Below are 22,441 nucleotides of genomic sequence, written 5' to 3'. Positions count from 1 at the left end.
ATAAATCCAAGTTGATTAAACTTAAAAAATGTAAGGCAGCAAAGTCTTTTCACAGTATTCCAATAATTTATTATTAAATTTCTTTATCTGAGCAAAGGGCATCCTGATCCACTTTAATTCAGAGGCACAGAGAGAAGCCCGGCACTTGCCAGGAAAAGGGCAAAGTGAGCAGGGGGCGGATGGGTTTGGATGGGATTGTTCTTGAGACAGAGGAGTGGCGGAATATTTTGCTTTTTTCCCAATGGGGTGAGTTGGGGAGGGTAATGTGGCTCGTATTTCAGCGCTCATGGGGGTCGGGGTTGGACTCACTTTTTGGGATATACTAAGATTCATAAATGCGCCAGTAGACATAAAAACCGCGGAGCTCTGACTGACGCGGTGGCTTCTGTCTGTGTCTGGCGTCGGATCCTCCCAAAAAACATCCACATCCACTTTCACATTACCGGCGAGCACAGAGCCGGGTCCTCGGCCACTTTCACCCCTAAGGACCTGCATGTCTGATCTGTAGACATGTTCAGATTAGCGGATTCACGGACTGTCTTGCTACTTGTAGCAACGCATTGCGTTTTGGTAACCCTTGTGAGATGTCAACAAGAAGATGACCGTAAGTTGGAGTTTTTCACATTGCAATTTAAAGTGTTGTGCTTAAATTTGTACGGTGTTGCCATGGTGACAGGAGTGAAAAGTTTGGAATGGAGTCAAAGGCAATTTGCGCGTTTCACATATGGATTGTGGATACATTTGCGCATTTCTTTATATAAGGCACTGTTTGCACATATCCAGGTGACGCAACTTAACGCAACTAAACTAAAATGCTGCCATTATAATCAACCAAGTTGTCTACATTGTATCGCACTTGCAATGAACTTCATTGATTATAACATGAGCATTGTTGCTTGCGCGCATCGCCCAGTGTAGCCAGAGCGCGTATGTGTTAGAATAACAGATGCTGAAGCAGATGCTGATGTTGCGCGAGAGGGCGCACAGTGCGCTCTAGAGGTTTATAGAAAGTCGTGTCTCGTATAGAAAAAAGTTTAAGGAAAGGTTAATAATGAATCAGAAGATAGTAACATCCTCCAAAAAGAGATATTTCCAAATGCATTCTTAAAAAGAAAGGTTCTAAAAAGGTTCTTTGCAGCGATGCCATAAAATAACAGTTTTTGGTTCCCTAAGGGGAACCATTTAGTAATTTCTTACATATATTTTTTTAGTTTGTAGAACCTTCACAATTAAGCTTTTGTGTAACAAGTAATGTGGATGTCAAAGGTTACCCTTATGACAATTATCCATGGTTTATTACAGTTAAAACCAAAACATGGTTACTATAGTTAAAGTAACCATGGTTACTGTAGTAAAACGATGGTTTTGCCAATGGCAATCAATGCGCCAAAAACATGGTTATTTTTTTAGGGTCACATCCCCACAAAGACCCTTTTGGGAATCTTTATGTTTCTTAATTGGTTCAAGGAAAGTAACTGATGTTGTAGTTTTGATTTCATCTGTAGGCTTGCCCTGATGAAATGTGTCCATGGCTTTACACCATTTTAATTATTACTTTTTGTGAATATCTGTAAAATTGCAGGGGTAGAGAATAGGTTCATTGTTTAAGCATTGCAAGGACTGATCTCCAGATATAGGCCATTCGTTTATCCTGAGGTGACTGTGAATGTCAGCACTGTTTCACTGAAGATTAAGAGCAAGGGTTTCCACAAGGGTTCAAACGGTGCACCATCGGCACACATGCAAAGTGTTTAAAGAGCAATAACTGTGAATAACATTTAGGGTTTAGTTCAGGGGATTTAGGAGATTTGGGTAACTGGGGTTGGTAGGTGGAATGTTGTTGAACTTACTGGTGCCAAATCTTCAGACTGGTGGCAACCTCAAGGGGGCACAACAAGCATCATGGTAAGGTGAAATGTGAAGTGTTATACAATTGATATTTGCAATAACAAAAGCAAAATGACTGACTTTTCCTTTATGCTCTTTAGACGTTTCTCTCTTCTGTAAATAAATGAGATGTCAACCATACTAGAAGTTTGCTTAGGCCAGCTCATATTTGACAGTAAAGTAGATTTCCTGTATTTACAGTTTAAAATTAAACAGCAATAATTGCCCCATTCATGTACACTCAGTCTGGGAGTTAACATCAAATTACACTTTCGCATGAATGTTTCAAAAGCAAACACACCAAAGGGCTCTGTGTGTATGTGTTTGCTTGAGGGCCGTCCTTTCCGACCCACAAGGGTGTGTTTGCCCCAGTGGGAAGTGAGACCATTAGATCCAGATGGAGGACTAGGGAGAGGGGTGTGTTTGCATAAGGCACCAGGTTGTCAATGCTGCCCTGTCTATGTCTGAGAAAGGCCCATTCATTACTAGTGTTGTAGATTCGGGGTTCAGTTACAAACTGACTCAAGGAGCCCAAATTTTTACACCAGGGTGTCAGATATGTAGTAGTTTGTGTTGTGGTGAATGCATAATGGAAGAGTAATTAGATACCACCGGATGGACTTCAATCAGATGCATGTAAATGAATTAGTACTTTGTTATGTGACATCATTTGTGGCTGTACCATTTAGTTATTTAATTTAAAAAATACGGGATTATGCGGTGCAGGACACATTGCTGGTTCAGAAAGATGTTTACTATGTAAATAAGAATGAGTGTTTTGCGATTTATGTGTATGCGTGTTGCTCACCTGTCTCTTACCCTCACACGTCTTCTTTCTGATGCCCCCTTCTGGTGGCTACAGAAGAAGAGTTAGGCGGTTGCATCCAAGATGGGCAGCAGTATGCAGACCGTGCGGTATGGAAGCCAGAAGCGTGCCGCGTCTGTGTGTGCGACTCAGGGTCGGTGCTGTGTGACGAAGTTATCTGTGAGGACTTAACCGACTGTGCCAATCCCATCATTCCACCCGGAGAGTGCTGTCCCATCTGCCCAGCTGAAACCGACGAGCCTATCGGTCTGCTTTCTGCTTATCATACCTGTCCTACATCCCCGCAGCTTACTGTCTGCTTTGAGTTTGCAAACTATAGCAGTGTCACATACCAAAACCATGCAGCATTTGGTGATGTGATGGCATTTATAAACCCAAAGCAAACATGTACAAAGGGGAAAAAGTTACACTTCTAAGTTTTTTGTTTGTTTAAATAGGACAAATTTCATTTTCAAGCTGTCAATGGCTAAAGTGTGTCCACTTCAATTGATATTCAATAGGAAGTTTGATACTGGAAATAATGTGTAACTTTTTTTATCAATGCTACACTAAAAAGTTTAAGATCCTGCATATGGTGAATTATTAAACTAAACAATGTACAACTTAGTTTATAAAGTTACATTAGTCTTATAATACTACAATCATAAGCTAAATAGGCTGTGATGTTTTTGATAAGAATAAGCAAAGTGGACTCACTTTGACCATTGACTGTTTTGGTGACTATACTACAAAAGCTGAAAAGTCATAATCATTTAGTGTTTGAGAATGAGAGGTCATGGCACGGCCTCTTTCAAACAGCCCAATTAACAAAGAATTTAGAAGTGTACTTTAAGCTTTTCCATTCATGCATTTAATGTTAAACCAAACTTGACAGCTGCTCATTTACAGACATTTGTGTGTTGCTGCTGTACAGAAGCACACAATGGCAAGATGAACGTTATTTATAAAAACATGTTTTCATCACAATATGCTCTTACTGTCATCAGTTCATGGTGCTGATACAGTATGGGTGTTAATTTGTTTGATTTATTATCTAATTTGCTAAGCAGCATAAAATAATGCCCTTTATATTGCTTCTAATATTAAGCTGCAGCATAATGCACTGCTTATCATGATTTTGCATCTTGCTGAATTGTTTAACCATTTAACTGGCAGATTGGGAAGTGAATGATGCAGTTTGGTCTACTGCCTGGCGGGGCGCTGTTGAGTTCGACTTTTTGTGTACAGTAGTTGCAGAATAGACAAGATCTGTATTAGTACAGAAAAATGTAATGTGTCTAACTTTATCATCTTTATTTTGAGTGAGTAGGCTGATTGATGACATAATTCAAAGGAGTTTTTGCTAAACATAAGACCTTTTGGTGACCATTAAAAATTAAGATATTTATTTCAGCACTTTTATTTATTTTTATTTGATTCATGTTCACAGATTGGATTTTTCAGTGAGATGTTACTTGTTTGAATATGTTTATTATTGTAGTATAAAAAAATAATAAGTGTCTAACTACCAAACTTTATCTTCCTTTTATATTGTGACCTTCATCAACAGGGTCGATTGGTGGAAAGGTGCGACCTTTTGACTTTTTAATCTGACTTGTGTATTTATAATAATTATGATCTAACTATCAATTAATTTTAGTAAATAGTTTTTATTTTATTTTATTAAATGAGTTTTCTTGTTCCCCCACAGGGACAGAAAGGAGAACCAGGCGATATTGCAGATGTAAGTCATTTCCTTAGACTAATTTTTTAAAAACATGTATTCTTTTTTTTAGTTTTTGTTAAAATAATTTTTGTTTATTTGTTTAAATAGGTTGTAGGACCAAGAGGACCTGCTGGCCCAATGGTGAGAGGAATTCAAAACACCGAACTGTGGTGGTTGATTTCTGAATGATTTTCTAAACAGCAGTGCTCCTCGCCACTAGGGGGCTCTGCAGAAAGTTTACTCACCTGCCTCATTTCTTTCACTTAGAGATAACAATAATCTTTAACAAAGAATATTGTATTTTCTGCTTTTTTAGGGACCTCCAGGAGAACAGGGACAACGTGGTGAGAAAGGACCTAAGGGAGATAAGGTGAGAACTTTCTGTGGTAAAGTGATTTCAGACCATATTAACAGATGCTTGGGTGCACTTATGGGGCAGTGAATACACACTGTCACGTGAAAAGGCTTTAGCTAATCCCACTACCCTTATTTTATTTTTAGCTTATATGCTCAATTTGTTTCTTATATTACCCTTAGGGAAATGTCGGACCTAGAGGAAGAGATGGCGAACCTGGTATACCTGGTAACCCAGGACCCCCTGGACCACCCGGGCCACCAGGACCTAATAGTCCAGTTGGACTTGGAGGAGTATGTTTCTCATCAAAGTATTTTAATGTTTGAGTAACTGCCTTGTGGTGGGTTATTATAAATTTGTGTTTTTGTGTCTGTGTGCAGAACTTTGCTGCTCAGATGTCTGCTGGATTTGATGAGAAGGCCGGAGGTGCTAGCATGGGTGTGATGCAGGGACCAATGGTAAGGAAAAACTGTAACACACAGCAGCATTATTCAGATTTTATGAAGAAATGTATCACATCTAGTCCATGTTTTGAGCCTCTCAGATAGGCTAATACCTCCCACGTGAAAATACTGTAGTATACTTTAGTATTTACTATAGTAAACTGTAGTAAATTATAGTATATTATAGTATTTACTACATATACAATAGTATTAACTATAGTAAACTGATAAACTGTAGTAAGTACCATAGTATACTTTAGTTCTTACTACAGTAAACTATAGTGTATTGTAGTATAGGATATTATAGTATTTACTAGAGAAATTTTACATTTCCTATAGTAAGTGTACCATAAATTGCTTTAGTATTTTAATACCGTTTACTTTATTATAGCATGGTTCAAAAATACTATAGTATTTACTAGAGTAATTTTACTTGATTTCCTATAGTTAGTTTACTATAAATTACTATAGCATTTTAATACAGTTTACTGTAATATCTTTATTGAAGTATGGTTCAAAAACACTATAGTATTTACTAGAGTAATTTTACTTAATTTCCTATAGTTAGATTACTATAAATTACTATAGTACTTTTAATACAGTTTATTGTAGTACATTTACTATAGTATGGTTCAGAAACACTATAGTATTTACTAGAGTAATTTTACTACATTTTTCGATGGTAATTTTACTATAATATACTATAGTATTTTTTCATTTGGGCTAATATAGACATTTACCATATTAGACATTAAATTATTTGTTTTAAATTTTAATGTACTTTATTGCCATGATTCAGTGTACCTACATTATCCCAAAGCATTATACATAGAACATACAGTAATTTAAATGTGAAGATGAATGGTGAAAAATTAAACATGTATTTTTAATAGATCATTTGTTAGGTCTGCCCCCTTGTGGAATACTGTGAAAGTACATTTTATTTAACTTAACATCTCATCTAAAGTTCAGAATTTAGGATTAGTCCTACATTAATAAATCAGCAGGTATGCATCTAAAAATGTGTATCAGTTGAAAAAAAGCTTTTATTTAAGCAAAAGATCAAATCTAAAACACACAAGAACATTAATAAACAGTAATACTCCTTTTTGTTTATTATGTTTATGCCCTCTACTGCTGAATAGGCACACTAAACACTTTTATATAACACCTGTTTCCTGTAGGTTACAAGATTACAGTACTTTACAGATTATAGAAACTTTGTAACATATAAACATATACTCAGTTACTTCACTTTCAGTATCTTATGCTATACTATACTATACTCACAGATATTAAAATAACACAAAATCTAGACAATAACTGGGGATTATAACACTGTCATGCTGTTTTGATGTACCTGAATCAAAGTGGCTGACATTTATTTGTTTCTACAGGGTCCAATGGGCCCCCGTGGACCTCCCGGCCCCTCTGGAGCACCTGTAAGTAATTGCAAAAAGTGGCATACTTTAGAAAATGCTCCAATCTAACCAAATATGGTAAAATGCAACTGATTATTAAAAAAACGATCACTGATGAGAAAGATATGAGTAATCCGTAAGCTCCCACAAACGCCAACTACTAACCTCACACTGTCATCTGTTTTATTCTAGGGCCCACAAGGTTTCCCTGGCAACCCTGGAGAGACTGGCGAACCCGGCCCTGCTGTGAGTGTCCTACATTTTTGTCCAAATGAATCTGCCAGTTTGAAGGATATGCCTACATATGTGACATTTACAGTATATGCCCACATACATACTCACACGGCCCACACACATGACACTTTCATGTCCTACATAGACACTGAGTTGGCTTTACAGTCAAGTTTGAATGGGACACTGTTTAACTGAATTATTGTGTTACTTTAGGGTGCCCTTGGACCCCGTGGACCAGCTGGACCACCTGGAAAACCTGGAAGCGATGTAAGTATAGGTTGATATTCAACATATTACTAACAATGAGTGTTTTTACAGATACGAATCACAACATTTGTTTTGCCCTCTTTCCTTCCAGGGTGAATCTGGTAAACCTGGTAAACCTGGTGACCGTGGACCTACAGGACCTCAGGTAAACAAAGACTGATATGCACTGATACGTTTTTTGTTGATCACCCAGTCTGTGAAAACCCATGTAAAGTCATTTTTTGGTGATTTACTAAGTTCCACGTAAAATCATCTAACATGATGTAAAAAACAATATAACCTTGATATCTTAGTATTGACTGAGTACAGCCATGTCAAAGATTGAAATCAAACGTGGGGCTCCTAATCTCATAAGCACCTGTTATGGCTATATAGTACAAAATAAATGTTTCTTCATAAAGCATCATAATTAAATATAATAATGAATTAAATGTGTTGTAAATGATATTTTTGATAGGGAGCTCGTGGATTCCCTGGAACTCCCGGCCTTCCTGGCATCAAGGGACACAGAGTGAGTATCAGCTGAGACTGGTGTTGTCTGGTTTTCCTTGTGTTTGTTTTTTGTAAATAAATACCCATATCTAACCATTGAACATGTTTGTAGGGACACCCAGGTCTTGATGGAGCTAAAGGAGAGAGTGGAGCTGCAGGTGCTAAGGTACAGTCAAACTCAAGCCGAAATGGCAGAAATACAAAATAAATTGTCAAATAAATCTGAGAAAACAGTGTTTCATTTCATATTATAAAAATTTAGTGAAAGAAAAGCTCATAAGATGGTTCATCAGGGCATCAGAAATCCAGCATCACCCTAAATATTCCTATTATCACTTATTTATATAACATGTTTAGATAATAAATATGTTAAATGTTTTTGCAACAATGGTTATGGAGTCGAAATGTAAATGTAGTTCACATTTTGATCACATGATTTAATTCTTGTAGAAACATATGCTCAAATTATCAAAATAGTATCACAGTTTGTTACTGCTATTAGAGATCAGACATTTTTCAGTTTATCTCTCTGATCTTCTTTATTGATCTCTGTTTTGTCTCTCCTTTCAGGGTGAAACAGGTTCTGCCGGTGAGAATGGTTCTCCTGGACCAATGGTGAGTAACCACAGAAGCCATTGTTAGCCAACATCATCAGATAATGACCATATTACCTGCATCATCTGATTTATGGAAAGTCAAACATATTTGGCACTGGTGAAATTCACCTAATTCTCTCCCTCCCAATGATCAGGGTCCACGTGGTCTGCCCGGTGAGAGAGGTCGTTCTGGAGCCCCTGGTTCTGCTGTAAGTGCACACTCATATTTTTATGAGTCTTATTTTAAAACACTACATCCCAAATATGTATGTCTCATATAAGGTTCACAAATAAGAATTAGTTTGTCCCAAATGTTGAAATGAGTATCCTTGAAGTACTTTGAAGTCTACTACTTCTGGTGATAATTCGTAGTGCATATTCATGCACATATTAAACAGCTAACTCAATGTGAAAGATTAGTTATGCTACACTGAATTAATAAATTGATATAGAAAACCTTACATAATAAAGAATGAATGAAGAAAGCTCAAATGTATACATACATTATATGCTTTTTAATCACAAAAAAAAAACATTTAGGGCATAGTATCAGTAGATGAAATAGTGACATTTCATTCATTGTGATCTTGTGAGTGTGACACACAGTATTGTTGTTGTTTTGTTTTATATTTTGTTATGCTATATATTATAAAAGCTGATACTTGGCTTAATCTATAATGCTTGTCCTCATGACTATCCACAGGGTGCCCGTGGTAATGATGGTCTGCCTGGTCCTGCTGGTCCACCTGTAAGTCAACTTCCTGAAAAAGTTCTCACATACTACATTTTGGCATTTAGCAGATTAACTTTTATCCAAAAAATGAGACAAACAGCAAAGCGATTCATCTTAGGGAGGCAATAATATAAAAAGTACTATGCAAAGTTACTTTCATATTACAAAGTTTCAGCATTTCATAAAGACACATTAAAAGACTTTAAATCAGCCATATGATCTTAACATAGTTTTGTTTTGAAGACTGTAGGCAAGCAATAGTAGACCAGTATTGTTTTTCAATGGCTGATATATCTTAGAAGGGGTTTATGCCAATGCCAAGGCATTGCGCTAGTAGCGTGAAAGTCGTGGGTTTGAATCCTATAAAAACACATAATAACTTGCTGATAAAATGTTACGCTTGAATGCACTACTTGCTTTAAATTAAAGCATCTTACAAATACCTGAGTGTAAATATAAACATTATAAATTCACAAAGCTGTAGGTATAGTTAAGCAAGTTAATAAGCTACCAAAGAAGAAGTAACTAATCAGAGAAGCTGGTGCGGTTATTGTCTCATCATAACCCCAAATGGCCGCATACATGTTGGTCTATCACTCAATATCTCATATGTTTATGCATAACAATAATGAATCTATAGTTGTTTAATGTTCATAATGTAATAAGCATCTCTCTAATTATTTGTTGATGTGTTTTGTTTTCAGGGCCCTGTTGGTCCAGCTGGTGCTCCAGGTTTCCCAGGATCCCCTGGTTCCAAGGTAAAATATTTCCCCTCTGCAGCAGAAACATTGACATTTAAATTAGATATTTAATGAGATAAAACTCAGTGGACTGATATGATCTCCATTTCTGCAGGGAGAAGCTGGTCCCACCGGAGCTCGAGGACCCGAGGGTGCACAAGGACAACGTGGAGAGGCTGGTGCACCTGGATCACCTGGACCCGCTGGTGCTTCTGGTAAGTATAATTGCTGGTATTCCTAGTATATCTTTAATATTTTCAAGATTACTTACTCTTATAGCATCACATCAGTATGGAAAACTTTACATTGACCTGTTTAGATATGAGAGGAACATATTTTAGTTCTAGTGTATATTGTCTATACACTTCATAATAGCTTAGGTGCTATTATAGTTTTTATTTTATCATCACACACTGTAAAATACTGTAATTTCATAGTGGTAATTATAGTGATTTCTTTCACATTATACAGGGTAACCCCGGAACTGATGGTATTCCAGGAGCCAAAGGGTCTGCTGTGAGTATATCTTCTTACATCGTTTACAACAAAATTACATCCACATAGATACCTTAGATTGATTTAACATCAATATTGCAATAAATGTCTTGCAAATAAACGTAACCACTTTGTTTACACCTGCAGGGAGCCGCTGGTATTGCAGGCGCACCAGGTTTCCCAGGACCACGTGGCCCACCAGGACCTCAAGGAGCCACCGGACCTCTTGGGCCTAAAGGCCAATCTGTACGTAATCATGTTCAGAACTAATTCAATTAAACGTCCCAGACATCTACTAATAAAAACTTTTATATAATTGTACTGAATAATGTCATTTATTTGTACTGCATCTTAAGGTAAATTTTACTATATTAAAACATTGTTTTATTTCTACAGGGAGATCCTGGCATCCCAGGATTTAAAGGCGAGTCTGGACCCAAGGGAGAGCGTGTAAGTGCATATTTCCCAGATTTCATCCATTTGTTCATCCATTTGTATAATTAGTCATCATATTTATATGAAGTATTCTAGCAATCTTATCAAAAATGTATTTTCTACATCTTACATAGGGTGTTGCTGGACCTCAAGGTGCTCCTGGGCCATCAGGAGAGGAAGGCAAGAGAGGTCCTAGAGGAGAACCTGGATCTGCTGGACCTCTTGGACCTCCTGGAGAAAGAGTAAGCTAAACACTCTTGAATTTTACTTTATTTATAATATAATTGATTTATAATAAATCAAAATCTTAATACATGCTATATGTGCTCTTCTTTTTCTAGGGAGCTCCAGGTAACCGTGGATTCCCTGGTCAGGATGGTCTAGCTGGAGCAAAGGTTGGTAAAACATTACACGATTTATACATGGAAAATAAAAAATGTGTAACTCAACATGGATGATTTCTCATTGCCCCCATACTCAAATGTTCTTTACTGTGACAGGGTGCACCTGGTGACCGTGGTGTTCCTGGTGTGACCGGACCTAAAGGTTCAACTGGAGATCCTGGCCGCACAGGCGAGCCTGGTCTTCCTGGAGCTAGAGTGAGTAATTATGGGATTTACTGATTGTTTAGGTCATGTCTCATTCATGACTCAACTGGATGCAATAACAGACATTGTGTGATGTTCAGTACGTGATATACATATAGTTTCATGAGGTTTTATGCATATTCTAAAATTGGTGTACATTCTCCTAACAGGGTCTCACTGGACGTCCCGGTGATGCTGGAGCCCAAGGAAAAGTTGGACCAACTGTGAGTATCTCTACAATTTGAGTCATGGTGAACCCCTCACAGTGAATTCCCATAAAGCAAATGTTTCACTTTTCACTCTGAGAGAAAGCATCACTAATATATTTGATTTGTTGTAGGGAGCCCCTGGTGAAGATGGACGACCTGGTCCTCCTGGACCTCTGGGTGCTCGCGGTCAGCCCGGTGTGATGGGTTTCCCTGGTCCCAAAGGAGCCAATGTATGAGCATCATAATATTTCTGCAGTTAAAATAGATTTATATTCTCATCCATTAAGGTTCAAGTTTGTGTATGTTTGTGTACTTCATCAGTCATATTTCATTTCCACAGGGTGAACCTGGAAAACCTGGAGAAAAAGGTCTTATTGGACGCACTGGTCTTAGAGTAAGTCATCAGCTAAGCATGTCTAGCTTAATCTCATATGTACAAAACAATCGGATTGGCATTTTAAATAATTTTACATTATATTAAAATGTATCTCTTATTCTTTCTCCATTAGAGGTTTGCCTGGTAAAGATGGAGAGACTGGACCTACTGGTCCACCTGGTCCTGCTGTGAGTATTACTGCACATCATTACCCACAATCCCTTATGACTTGCATTTTTGCATCCAGTCAGTAGTGTTAATATCCCATTAACTATTTGCTAACATTGCTTTTAATGTCATTTTTAGGGTGTTGCTGGTGAGAGAGGAGAGCAGGGTCAGCCTGGTCCTTCTGGCTTCCAGGTACATTTCTAATTTTATATAATGTGTACGAGAATGGTGAAAAGCGCTATTCAGTTCTATTACTGCGGCCCAAAATGGAATCAAAAATTAAAGGGAAATTATGAATGGCAAGAGATTGTGCTTATTAAAATATTACTTTGTTTCTGCACAGGGTCTGCCAGGTCCCACTGGGCCACCCGGAGAGCCCGGTAAACCAGGTGACCAGGTAGGAATTACTTTGGATAAGCCTACTTCATGAGTGCTCCTGTGACATCATTAGTGACCGATTTATCCTATCTGTAAGGTAATTTCTCCTTTGCCTTCTCTGTAGGGTCTTCCTGGAGAGGGTGGAGCTGTAGGCGCCGTTGGACCAAGAGTGAGTTGCAGTCTTCAACCAATAAGACTCCCAAATTGCATTTTTTAAATGACTTTGCATTAAACTAATTTTGTTTGTGCATCTTATAGGGTGAACGTGGTTTCCCTGGTGAGAGAGGAGGTGCTGGCCCTCAAGGTCTTCAGGGACCCAGGGGACTTCCAGGAACACCCGGAACTGATGGACCTAAGGTGATACATTGCATTCGACAATGATGCCAAATCTCCCATCCTTCTTTATTCTCTACTTCTGAAAAAATGAGAAATGTCTTCTAAAAGAGCCACATGGCTGCAGTTCATCTTATAGATATTAAACAATTTATTTTCATCAGGGTGCAATTGGACCAGCTGGAGCTTCCGGTGCTCAGGGTCCTCCTGGTCTCCAGGGAATGCCTGGTGAGAGAGGAACAGTTGGTATTCCTGGAGCTAAAGGTGACAGAGTAAGTGTCTTCCGTCATCTGTTTTCTATGTTACTACATCAATCTCAGGCCTTGTGCAATACTACTACTGTACACTTTATTCAATGATGGAGCATCTCTTTCTCTAGGGTGACAGCGGAGAGAAAGGACCTGAAGGTGCTCCCGGCAAAGATGGCACAAGAGTATGTTCTCAACACAAATACAGAAAATGTATGTTTTTAAGTAAAAAAAAATGCTTGCCTGGTGTCTTACATATCATATGATTGTCTTATTAGGGCTTGACTGGTCCAATTGGTCCACCTGGTCCTTCTGGTCCCAATGGTGCAAAGGGTGAATGTCCACTTCCGACTGTGTTCTGACACTCATAGTTACATGGCAAAATATTACTGCTTATGTTTCATTCTCTGCTCTTTCTCTTCCAGGGTGAAACTGGTGGTATTGGCCCAATTGGTGCTCCTGGTTCTCGTGGCGCTCCTGTAAGTATTATCAAATATGATTTACAGACACTATATTACATTTCAGCTAGGGAGAATTTTTTTAATCATCTCATGTCTTATCTCCTCATTCTTTCAGGGTGACCGTGGTGAGGTTGGTCCACCTGGACCTGCTGGATTTGCCGGACCTCCTGTAAGTAGAACTACAGTATTACACAGTAAACCCAACAACTCAAGTATCTCTGTAGAGATCATTTACATCACTAATTTAACGTTATATACACTAACCTAAAGGATTATAAGGAACACCTGTTCAATTTATGCAATGGTGTAATGGTGTGGGGGATGTTTTCTTGGCACACTTTAGGCCCCTTAGTGCAAATTGGGCATCGTTTAAATGCCACGGCCTACCTGAGCATTGTTTCTGACCATGTCCATCCCTTTATGACCACCATGTACCCATCCTCTGATGGCTACTTCCAGCAGAATAATGCACCAAGTTCACAAGGCTCGAATCATTTCAAATTGGTTTGTTGAACATGAAAATGAGTTCACTGTACTAAAATGGCCCCCACAGTCACCAGATCTCAACCCAAAAGAGCATCTTTGGGATGTGGTGGAATGGGAGCTTCATGCCCTGGATGTGCATCCCACAAATCTCCATAAACTGCAAGATGCTGTCTTATCAATATGGGCCAACATTTCTAAAGAATGTTTTCAGCACCTTGTTGAATCAATGTCATGTAGAATTAAGGCAGTTCTGAAGGCGAAAGGGGGCCAAACACAGTATTAGTATGGTGTTCCTAATAATCCTTTAGGTGAGTGTAGAAGAAGATATTTTGATCATAGATAGTATGCACACAGTTAATGGTAGCTATTAAACTTCCATAGTATTTGTCCTAAGTGTCTACTGTTTGTTCCACACTGTGTTTTCTGTAAAGCAGCTTTGCAACAATGCAATAAAACGGCTACAGAAATAAATTTGAATGTAATTTATATTGAATATATCTCAATAGTGCTGAAAAACACAATAGTTTATAGTTACAGTGTACAAAAAGGCTAAAATAAATAGCTATGTCTATACCTGCCCTTGCATTGAATTATTATGAGCATTGTTTTTGAGGAATGATGGATTTTGATTCCAACCTTTCGCCTCTCCTCAGGGTGCTGATGGCCAGCCTGGACTGAAGGGAGAGCATGGTGAGTCAGGACAGAAAGGTGATGCTGGATCTCCCGGACCTCAGGGACCATCAGGAGCACCTGGTCCAGTAGTAAGTGTCTTTGCATCACTAGCTCATCATTAAACAAGGCTGATATTCTTAAGACAAAGAGGCTGGTTGTAGTATTGCAGCTTTACATCGTAGAAAACTTGTTTTGCAATAGATTTCATAACTTAATAATAATTCACTATATAATAATTGACTAAGTGTCCATATAGTCTCAAAAAAGTATATAGCTTTAAGTAGATGATTCAATGAGAACAATAACATTTTTAATAAGGTATTCTATAAAAGTAATAATTTTTCAGTTTTCTGTGATTTATTTTAAAATGTAAATTGCTTTGAAACAATGCAACATTGTAAAAAAGTGTTCACTGCTTATTTTTAGGGCCCAACTGGTATTACAGGACCTAAAGGAGCACGTGGAGCCCAAGGAGCCCCTGTGAGTATCTTAATAATTCAACTACCCTACTGAAAAATCCAGCTAAGACCAGCATAAGATGGTGAGCTGGTTTTAGCTGGTCCTCCAACTTGATTTAGCTGGTATTGCTGGTGTCAAGCTGGTCTAGCTGTGTTTTGGTCACAGTATAAGCTGGTCTAGCTGGAAGACCAGCTGACCCACCAGGTTTGCCAGGCTGGGGAGACCAGCTTAAACCAGCTACCAGCTTATGCTGGTCTTTTCCAGTAGGGTCATAAATTATTATTTTACATTCAGTATGCAGTCCATTATTATGCATTTTTTTGTTGCTTTGATATTGAAAATACATGTTAATCTTAAACTTGTTATCATATTACAATTTTCTCAACTGTCATACACATTTTCTTGACTTATTAGATTGGCAATAACAATTTTGTGTATTCTAGGGTGCCACTGGTTTCCCAGGAGCTGCAGGAAGAGTTGGACCACCCGGCCCCAATGTAAGTCTCTTGATCATCTCTTTGTCATCATTATTTTGTTAAATATATACAACTTACAAAAAGCTAAATGTTTCTTTATCTGTCATTCATTTCTTTCATTAACATATTTTCCTTCTCAGGGTAACCCTGGTGGTGTTGGTCCAGCAGGTCCTGCTGGTAAGGATGGTCCTAAGGGAGTTCGCGGTGATGCTGGTCCACCTGGAAGACCTGGAGATGCTGGACTCCGTGGACCTCCTGGACTTTCTGGAGAGAAGGGAGAGCCTGGACAGGATGGTCCTCCTGTAAGATTTATTCATATCTATTTTATTATTGCCATTTTATTTACAAGCAAATTCCAAACCTTCTTGTTTTCTATATTTCCTTGTACATTTGTAGGGTCCTGATGGTCCTTCCGGTCCTGCTGGTCTTGCTGGTCAGCGTGGTATTGTTGGTCTACCTGGTCAGCGTGGTGAAAGAGGTTTCCCAGGACTTCCAGGACCCTCTGTGAGTATTCAAACCCAGCGGAAATATAGATGTCCCCAAGCCTCCAACAAATCATTGACAAAGACTTTCGAGTTTAATTCTGGGATCAGATTAGGATTAAGAATCAATTTTAGGCAACCCACATATCTCATCTACCCACATATTTAAACTAAATAGTTTTCTTACAATAAATATGATTCGTTTGCTGAACTGAAAATGTTGAACTGGAATATTCTCGCTGAAAAGGTGACTATAGCTGACCATCAGCAATGTTATGGATGCTGGTTCCCAAGCAAAGACTAACTGGTGTTCTCACAAACCAGCAAGACTTTGGTGGTCTATAAGCTTTACTACACAGTCCAATGCTGGTCAACCAGCTTAACTGGCTAAAGTAAATATTGATGGTGAACATCATGGCAATGCCATGTCCACCATATTTAGACTCTCACCAGTATACCATAACCCAGCCTGAATCTCTTTAAATTTAGGGATAGCAAGAATATCTGAATATCTTATACTGATGAAATGTGGTGCTAATCTGACATTAAAGATTAAAAAACACCAAAATCTGATTTGTACCACAGGGTGAGCCTGGCAAACAGGGAGCTTCTGGTTCCAGTGGTGACCGTGGACCTCCTGGTCCTGTCGGACCTCCTGGATTGACTGGACCTGCAGGAGAACCTGGACGTGAGGTGAAGAACGCATACATGAATTACAATAAACAAGACTTTTGAGTTTTGAAGAGTTTTAACAGTACAAACTAACCATGTTCATCCATTCTGTTTCTCTTTAGGGTAATACTGGAGCTGATGGTCCACCTGGTAGAGATGGTGCTGCTGGTGCGAAGGTGAGTAAACAAACTCTTATATCATTAACTTTTGTGGTCATCTATGTCTTTAAATGACAAAGCAGTTCATCTTCTAGATCCTTTACATTACTCAGGAATTACTCTGATGTCATTATAAATATAATTAATTTTCAACTGACTGAAAAATATTATGTTTTGTTCTTTTTAGGGTGAGCGTGGTAACACTGGCCCAATTGGTGCTCCTGGAGCTCCTGGCGCCCCTGGTGCTCCTGGTTCCGTTGGCCCAATCGGAAAGCAGGGAGACAGAGGAGAGAATGTGAGTACTTCAGTTACTGTCCTTTAATCTCGTAATAACTCATATAATATACACAATAAGGATCTACTGGATGCAATGGAGGATCTGGAAAAATGCATGATAGCAGAAGCATATTCCTCACTGTTATTCCCACCATTATTTAATAACCAAATACACAATGTTGACACAAAATCCATTCTTAGGTTTACTTGATTTCTACAAATCACATCACTAAAACAAGCAAGAGATCCTTATGAGGGTTAAAAGACTGGAGCCAAAGAGCAATAGCAATGTTCACACATCAGGTTTGATTATTTGTTGTTATATTTACCACTTTTTCCTTTTCTATACTATAAGGGACCACAAGGACCCGCTGGAGCCCCAGGACCCGCTGGAGCTAGAGGCATGGTTGTAAGTACTTTTTGTGAAGTATAGTATAGACGGTATAATCTTGATATTCTCCAAGACGTTCAGCTTGCATTTAATAGAAAGCTAGATGTTTCTTTCTCATTATCTTTCATTCAAATTCTCCATTCACTTATTTCTTGTTTCTAAATACACAAAATAGGGACCCCAAGGACCTCGTGGTGATAAGGGTGAGGCAGGAGAAGCTGGAGAAAGAGGACAGAAAGGACACAGAGGATTCACTGGTCTGCAGGGTCTTCCTGGACCTCCTGTAAGTCTTTTCTTTTAGTCCTACATAAAGGCAATACAGATATTAGATTTCTTAACACAGGTATTTTTGTCTTTCATTAAAGGGTTCTCCTGGAGACCAGGGTCCTGCTGGACCTTCTGGACCAAGTGGCGCTAAGGTAAGTGCCTGCCTTGTTTTAAAAGTTCTCAAATTTAAGTATTAAAGGTATTAACATACACAATACAGAACTACTCATTAGAAAATGTTCAGATGGATTACTAAGGTGCTGTTTAATAACGCATAATAATATGTGTATAGGGACCTGCTGGACCTGCTGGACCATCTGGTAAAGATGGTGCTAATGGACAGCCCGGACCTATTGGACCACCTGGGCCTCGTGGACGTTCTGGAGAATCTGGCCCTGCTGTGAGTACAGTCTACAGGCCAAACCAAAAATCTCAAAAGAGCTCACAAATTTTATATTTATTGTATACACCCCCAAATTGTAAAACATGCGACTATAGAAAAATAGAAAAATTATTCATATTTTCTTTTTCTTTCACATTAGGGTCCCCCTGGTAACCCCGGACCCCCTGGTCTTCCCGGACCCCCAGGCCCTGGCATTGACATGTCTGCCTTTGCTGGGTTGGGCCATACCGAAAAGGGACCTGATCCCCTGCGATACATGCGTGCCGACGAGGCTTCCAGCTCTCTTAGAAACCATGATGTAGAAGTGGATGCCACCTTGAAGTCTATAAACAGCCAGATTGAGGACATCCGCGCCCCTGATGGCTCCCTCAAGAACCCTGCACGTAGCTGCCGAGACCTGAAGCTGTGCTACCCTGAAATGAAGAGCGGTACGTGAACAGGAGATGTTAATATACACCGCGACTAAGCATCTTAATGCTTTATAGTACTTTACAGAATCTATGTTACTGATTTTGTCATACTCACATTACTCGCTAAAGTATGGTTGTTTTAACTCGGCCTATAGGTGAATACTGGGTAGATCCAAACCTTGGTAGCATTGCTGATGCCATCAAAGTTTACTGCAACATGGAGACCGGTGAGACCTGCGTGAAGCCCAGCACTCCCAAAATCCCACGCAAGAACTGGTGGAGCAGCAAGAGCAAGACGAATAAGCACGTTTGGTTCGGCGAGAGCATGAACGGCGGATTCCACGTGAGTAACGATGAATTGTCAGTTCGGCTGAATTTAAAAATGACGAACAGACCAAAAGAGATTGCAAATTAGCATCATGGCCAACCTAACACGAATTATAAAAGAGGAAATGTGTTCAAAAGCCCCACAACAAGAAACATCTGTATTTGATTATCCATAGCTGGTCATTCACATCCCGCTCACAGCTGGTTCAGGGAGCTGTTCATGGTTCTGATTCTATGTGCGTCCATCGTCCTGAAAATATATGTATCACCAAATCATAAACCAGTTAAGAGAAAGAGGTGTAATTTCTGAAACTGCGCTTAATAATACTTCCTAATTTGCCTCTAATGTCTCATGTTATGGATAATCAGTTTTGATTTCTCCAAACAAGTGAGCAAGTCTAGAAATAAAAGCTTTTCTCATTTTTGTTACAGTTCAGCTATGCTGCAAATGGCCAGACTGCCACCGCCAACATCCAGATGAACTTCCTGAGGCTGTTGTCTACCGAGGCCACTCAGACCATCACCTACCACTGCAAGAACAGCATTGCTTACATGGACCAAGCCACAGGCAACCTTAAGAAGGCTCTTCTGCTGCAGGGATCCAATGATGTGGAGATCAGAGCAGAGGGCAACAGCCGCTTTACCTACGGCGTGCTGGAGGATGGCTGCAAGGTAATACAAGATAATATACAGTATTTGTGACCCTGCATGTAACATCTCAGCTAAATAAACAGTAAAAGTACTTTATGACTTACATGGATTTTTCTGCTTCGTGTTATAGAAGCACACAGGTCAGTGGGCCAAGACTGTGATTGAGTACAAAACTCAGAAGACATCCAGGCTGCCCATCGTGGACATTGCTCCTATGGACATCGGAAGAGAGGATCAGGAGTTTGGAGTGGACATTGGTGCAGTCTGCTTCTTGTAAAGCAAATAAAACATATGTGGATTATGAGATAAGACATGGAAGAATACCAATGATGAGCAATAACTGTGAGGATGCAATACACGTTCCAAATCATGAAATATGGAAGAAATTCGTTTTTTCTCTAAAACGCAAAAAGTTGTGCTGTCCATGTTTAGCGCCCAGGAAACCCGCGCTAAACAGGATTGTCCCAAATGGTCCCTCCCTCTGAAATCCAGCCATGTTTCCCACGAGCCCTCAGTGCCTCCTCCTGATGGGAGCCAAGAGGGGGACGAAACGAGCAAGAGATGAAACAAAAGACTGAAACATGGCTTGATGTCATCACATTTTGCAGGGGTGGGCGGTGATGCTGTACAGCGTTATGGCTGGATACCACAGTAGCCCCTCCCGCTAAAGAAGAAGGCCACGCCCAGTTCCACTTCACCCCTCCCTCTGCCTCTTGACTGTGACTCAGAAGAAACATCACACTATGCAAGATTTTGTGGAATCTGAGGAGGGAATAAGTTAATATTTACTGTGTATAATAACAAAAATCTCGATTCAGTTTTTGTAAAAGTCTGTATTGAAGCAGCCAGATTTATATATTTTCACAATTATATGTGTTTGTGTGTAAGCATGTGCCTATTCACACCAACATTATTTTGGGGGAAGTGCAGTTTCATTTCTATTTTCTTTCTTTCTTTTGTCCTTTTTCTGTACCTCAATATTCTTCCCTTGGTTGCCCAAAAAAGTAAGTTTTGGACCCTAAGAGCAAACGAAAAAAAAATCTAATAAATTTGGAAACGATTTCTATTTTTGTTTAATTGCATGATCTTTTTAAAGAAAAGCTACCTCACACAGGAAAAACGGAAGTTAAAATCTGGATTTGAACAGAAGCAGCCTGGGGTTCGAAAATTGTCAGGATAATGCCCCGGCATTGCTCAGTCCATCTTCAGAAGGTGCTATTAGTTTCCATCTCTTAGTCAGTATTCCCAGACCATCCCACTCCCTAACTAGCCTCATTCGACACACACAGCCTGCTCAGAGGATGCGGAATCACACGGGATGAACAAAAGACAGAGGGACTCTTTTGGGATTGCCGGAATTTTGCTCCCAAAGCATCTCCGTAGCACTGAGCAGGATGTGTGTGTGTGTGAGGGTGTGTATATTTTTGTTATATTAATATTATTATGATCATGATCTTTTTGTTTGTTCTCTCTTTTTGGTTCTGGTTTTGTTACGATTTTAATTAATGTAAATTGAAAATAAAGGAAGAAACAAGGAATTATAAAGTCAGATATTAATTGTGTTTTAATCATTATTGCCACCAACAACTTTAAGCCAAACTATAGTTTTCCCTCTCTCTGTATGTGTGTGTGTGAATTTGCTTAGATAAAAGCCTCCAAGAACAGATATCAGACAAAGAGGCTTACATAATATGCTTGCTCAGAGAAAAGCTTCTAGCAGAAGAAAAGAAGAGAGTATTAACCCCAAAAAACAACAGCATAGAAGTGTCAATAATCGTTCTCATAGCAAGCATTCTTAAAACAAGCAGCGATATATCTTCATGAAAAGCACACATCAGGTGACAAACAAAAAATAAGTCTTGAGTATACAGAAATATTAATATTTTTATAGACAGGTTTCAAAATAAGCAAGAACAGTCTTTTCTTCATATTCTTAATGATAGATACAACTTTATTGCCATTGCATAGTACAGGTACACAGCAACAAAATGTCATCTACCAGAAGTGCAAATAGTAGGACAAGTGCAATTAAATATAAAAAAATATATGTGTATATGTAGCCTATCATGAATAAATCGCAGGCTATGGCAAAAGAGTATGTAGTATGCACGGAGTAAGTATGTAGTGAGTATGTAGGTAAATATGTATATAAATAAAACTAACTACGTAAGATGATTAAATACAGAATATGTAGAAGGAAGTATGTGCAACAGTGTGCTATAATGAGTGAACACAGTGCAAGTACAGTAGAAACTGGAGCATATTGTACATTACAATATACTACAGATTACAATAATGCCATTATAATTATTTGGAGAATAAGTTTTTTTTAATCTGTCAAACTGTCTGTTCATAATTCATCCCCTGCCCAACCATCGGTTTAACCTTCTGCATCCTTCTTTTTTTTTATTGAACAATTGACAGTAATATACATACTACATCAGTGTATCCAAATATAAACTGTCAGAAAAACAAACAAAAAAGAACACAAAATTAGATAATTTAAAATAAAAAATAAAGACATTGTTGCTAGGTGGGAATATATTTATATGTCATATAAAAAGATGAAAATAATTACATGCCTTTAGAATCTGGCAGGCTTTCTGTTTTTTTTTAAAGTAATATTAGTTCAACATAGTGCACTATTTCTTCTTCAAATACTGTAAAGCATGGTTTTCGACCAGATATATTAATTTACATTTATGTATATGGAATTTAGCCATTGAGATAAAAAAATAAGCATGTATGTGTGAATTTGTTTGCCCTTCTGATTTACAAACAAACCTAATAATACATGTTTTCAAGTAAAATATTTTTTTTGTCAATATTATTTTCTACAATGAAGTCAAGTAACCATGTCGTTCATAATTCCATGCTTCCCAAACGTGAGCGTCCGGAAACCTCGTGACCTCAATTCAACCA

At 38.7% G+C, this 22,441-nt stretch overlaps 1 protein-coding gene across 1 annotated transcript; it reads left to right on the top strand.

Annotated features, from left to right (window-relative positions):
* The first annotated feature begins 200 nt into the window (after positions 1–200).
* On the top strand, positions 201–21,057 carry col2a1a (collagen, type II, alpha 1a). Its single transcript, XM_073867919.1, has 54 exons — positions 201–604; positions 2,750–2,959; positions 4,263–4,279; positions 4,404–4,436; positions 4,527–4,559; positions 4,735–4,788; positions 4,956–5,066; positions 5,154–5,231; positions 6,614–6,658; positions 6,830–6,883; positions 7,085–7,138; positions 7,230–7,283; positions 7,596–7,649; positions 7,743–7,796; positions 8,201–8,245; positions 8,382–8,435; positions 8,930–8,974; positions 9,664–9,717; positions 9,815–9,918; positions 10,149–10,215; positions 10,342–10,440; positions 10,591–10,644; positions 10,764–10,871; positions 10,971–11,024; positions 11,130–11,228; positions 11,387–11,440; positions 11,557–11,655; positions 11,766–11,820; positions 11,937–11,989; positions 12,108–12,161; positions 12,313–12,366; positions 12,472–12,516; positions 12,606–12,704; positions 12,845–12,952; positions 13,060–13,113; positions 13,207–13,266; positions 13,360–13,407; positions 13,505–13,558; positions 14,529–14,636; positions 14,974–15,027; positions 15,450–15,503; positions 15,623–15,784; positions 15,879–15,986; positions 16,550–16,657; positions 16,759–16,812; positions 16,982–17,089; positions 17,426–17,479; positions 17,637–17,744; positions 17,827–17,880; positions 18,021–18,128; positions 18,271–18,559; positions 18,697–18,884; positions 19,301–19,540; positions 19,650–21,057. The coding sequence occupies exons 1-54, from the start codon at positions 511–513 to the stop codon at positions 19,794–19,796; spliced, it is 4,509 nt and encodes a 1,502-aa protein (XP_073724020.1). The 5' UTR covers positions 201–510; the 3' UTR covers positions 19,797–21,057.
* The last annotated feature ends 1,384 nt before the right edge of the window (positions 21,058–22,441 follow it).

This window comes from Misgurnus anguillicaudatus, chromosome 5 (genome assembly GCF_027580225.2).
Source record: "Misgurnus anguillicaudatus chromosome 5, ASM2758022v2, whole genome shotgun sequence".
In the NCBI taxonomy this organism is placed as follows: Eukaryota; Metazoa; Chordata; class Actinopteri; order Cypriniformes; family Cobitidae; genus Misgurnus; species Misgurnus anguillicaudatus.
This window is presented reverse-complemented; position numbering and strand designations above follow the sequence as displayed.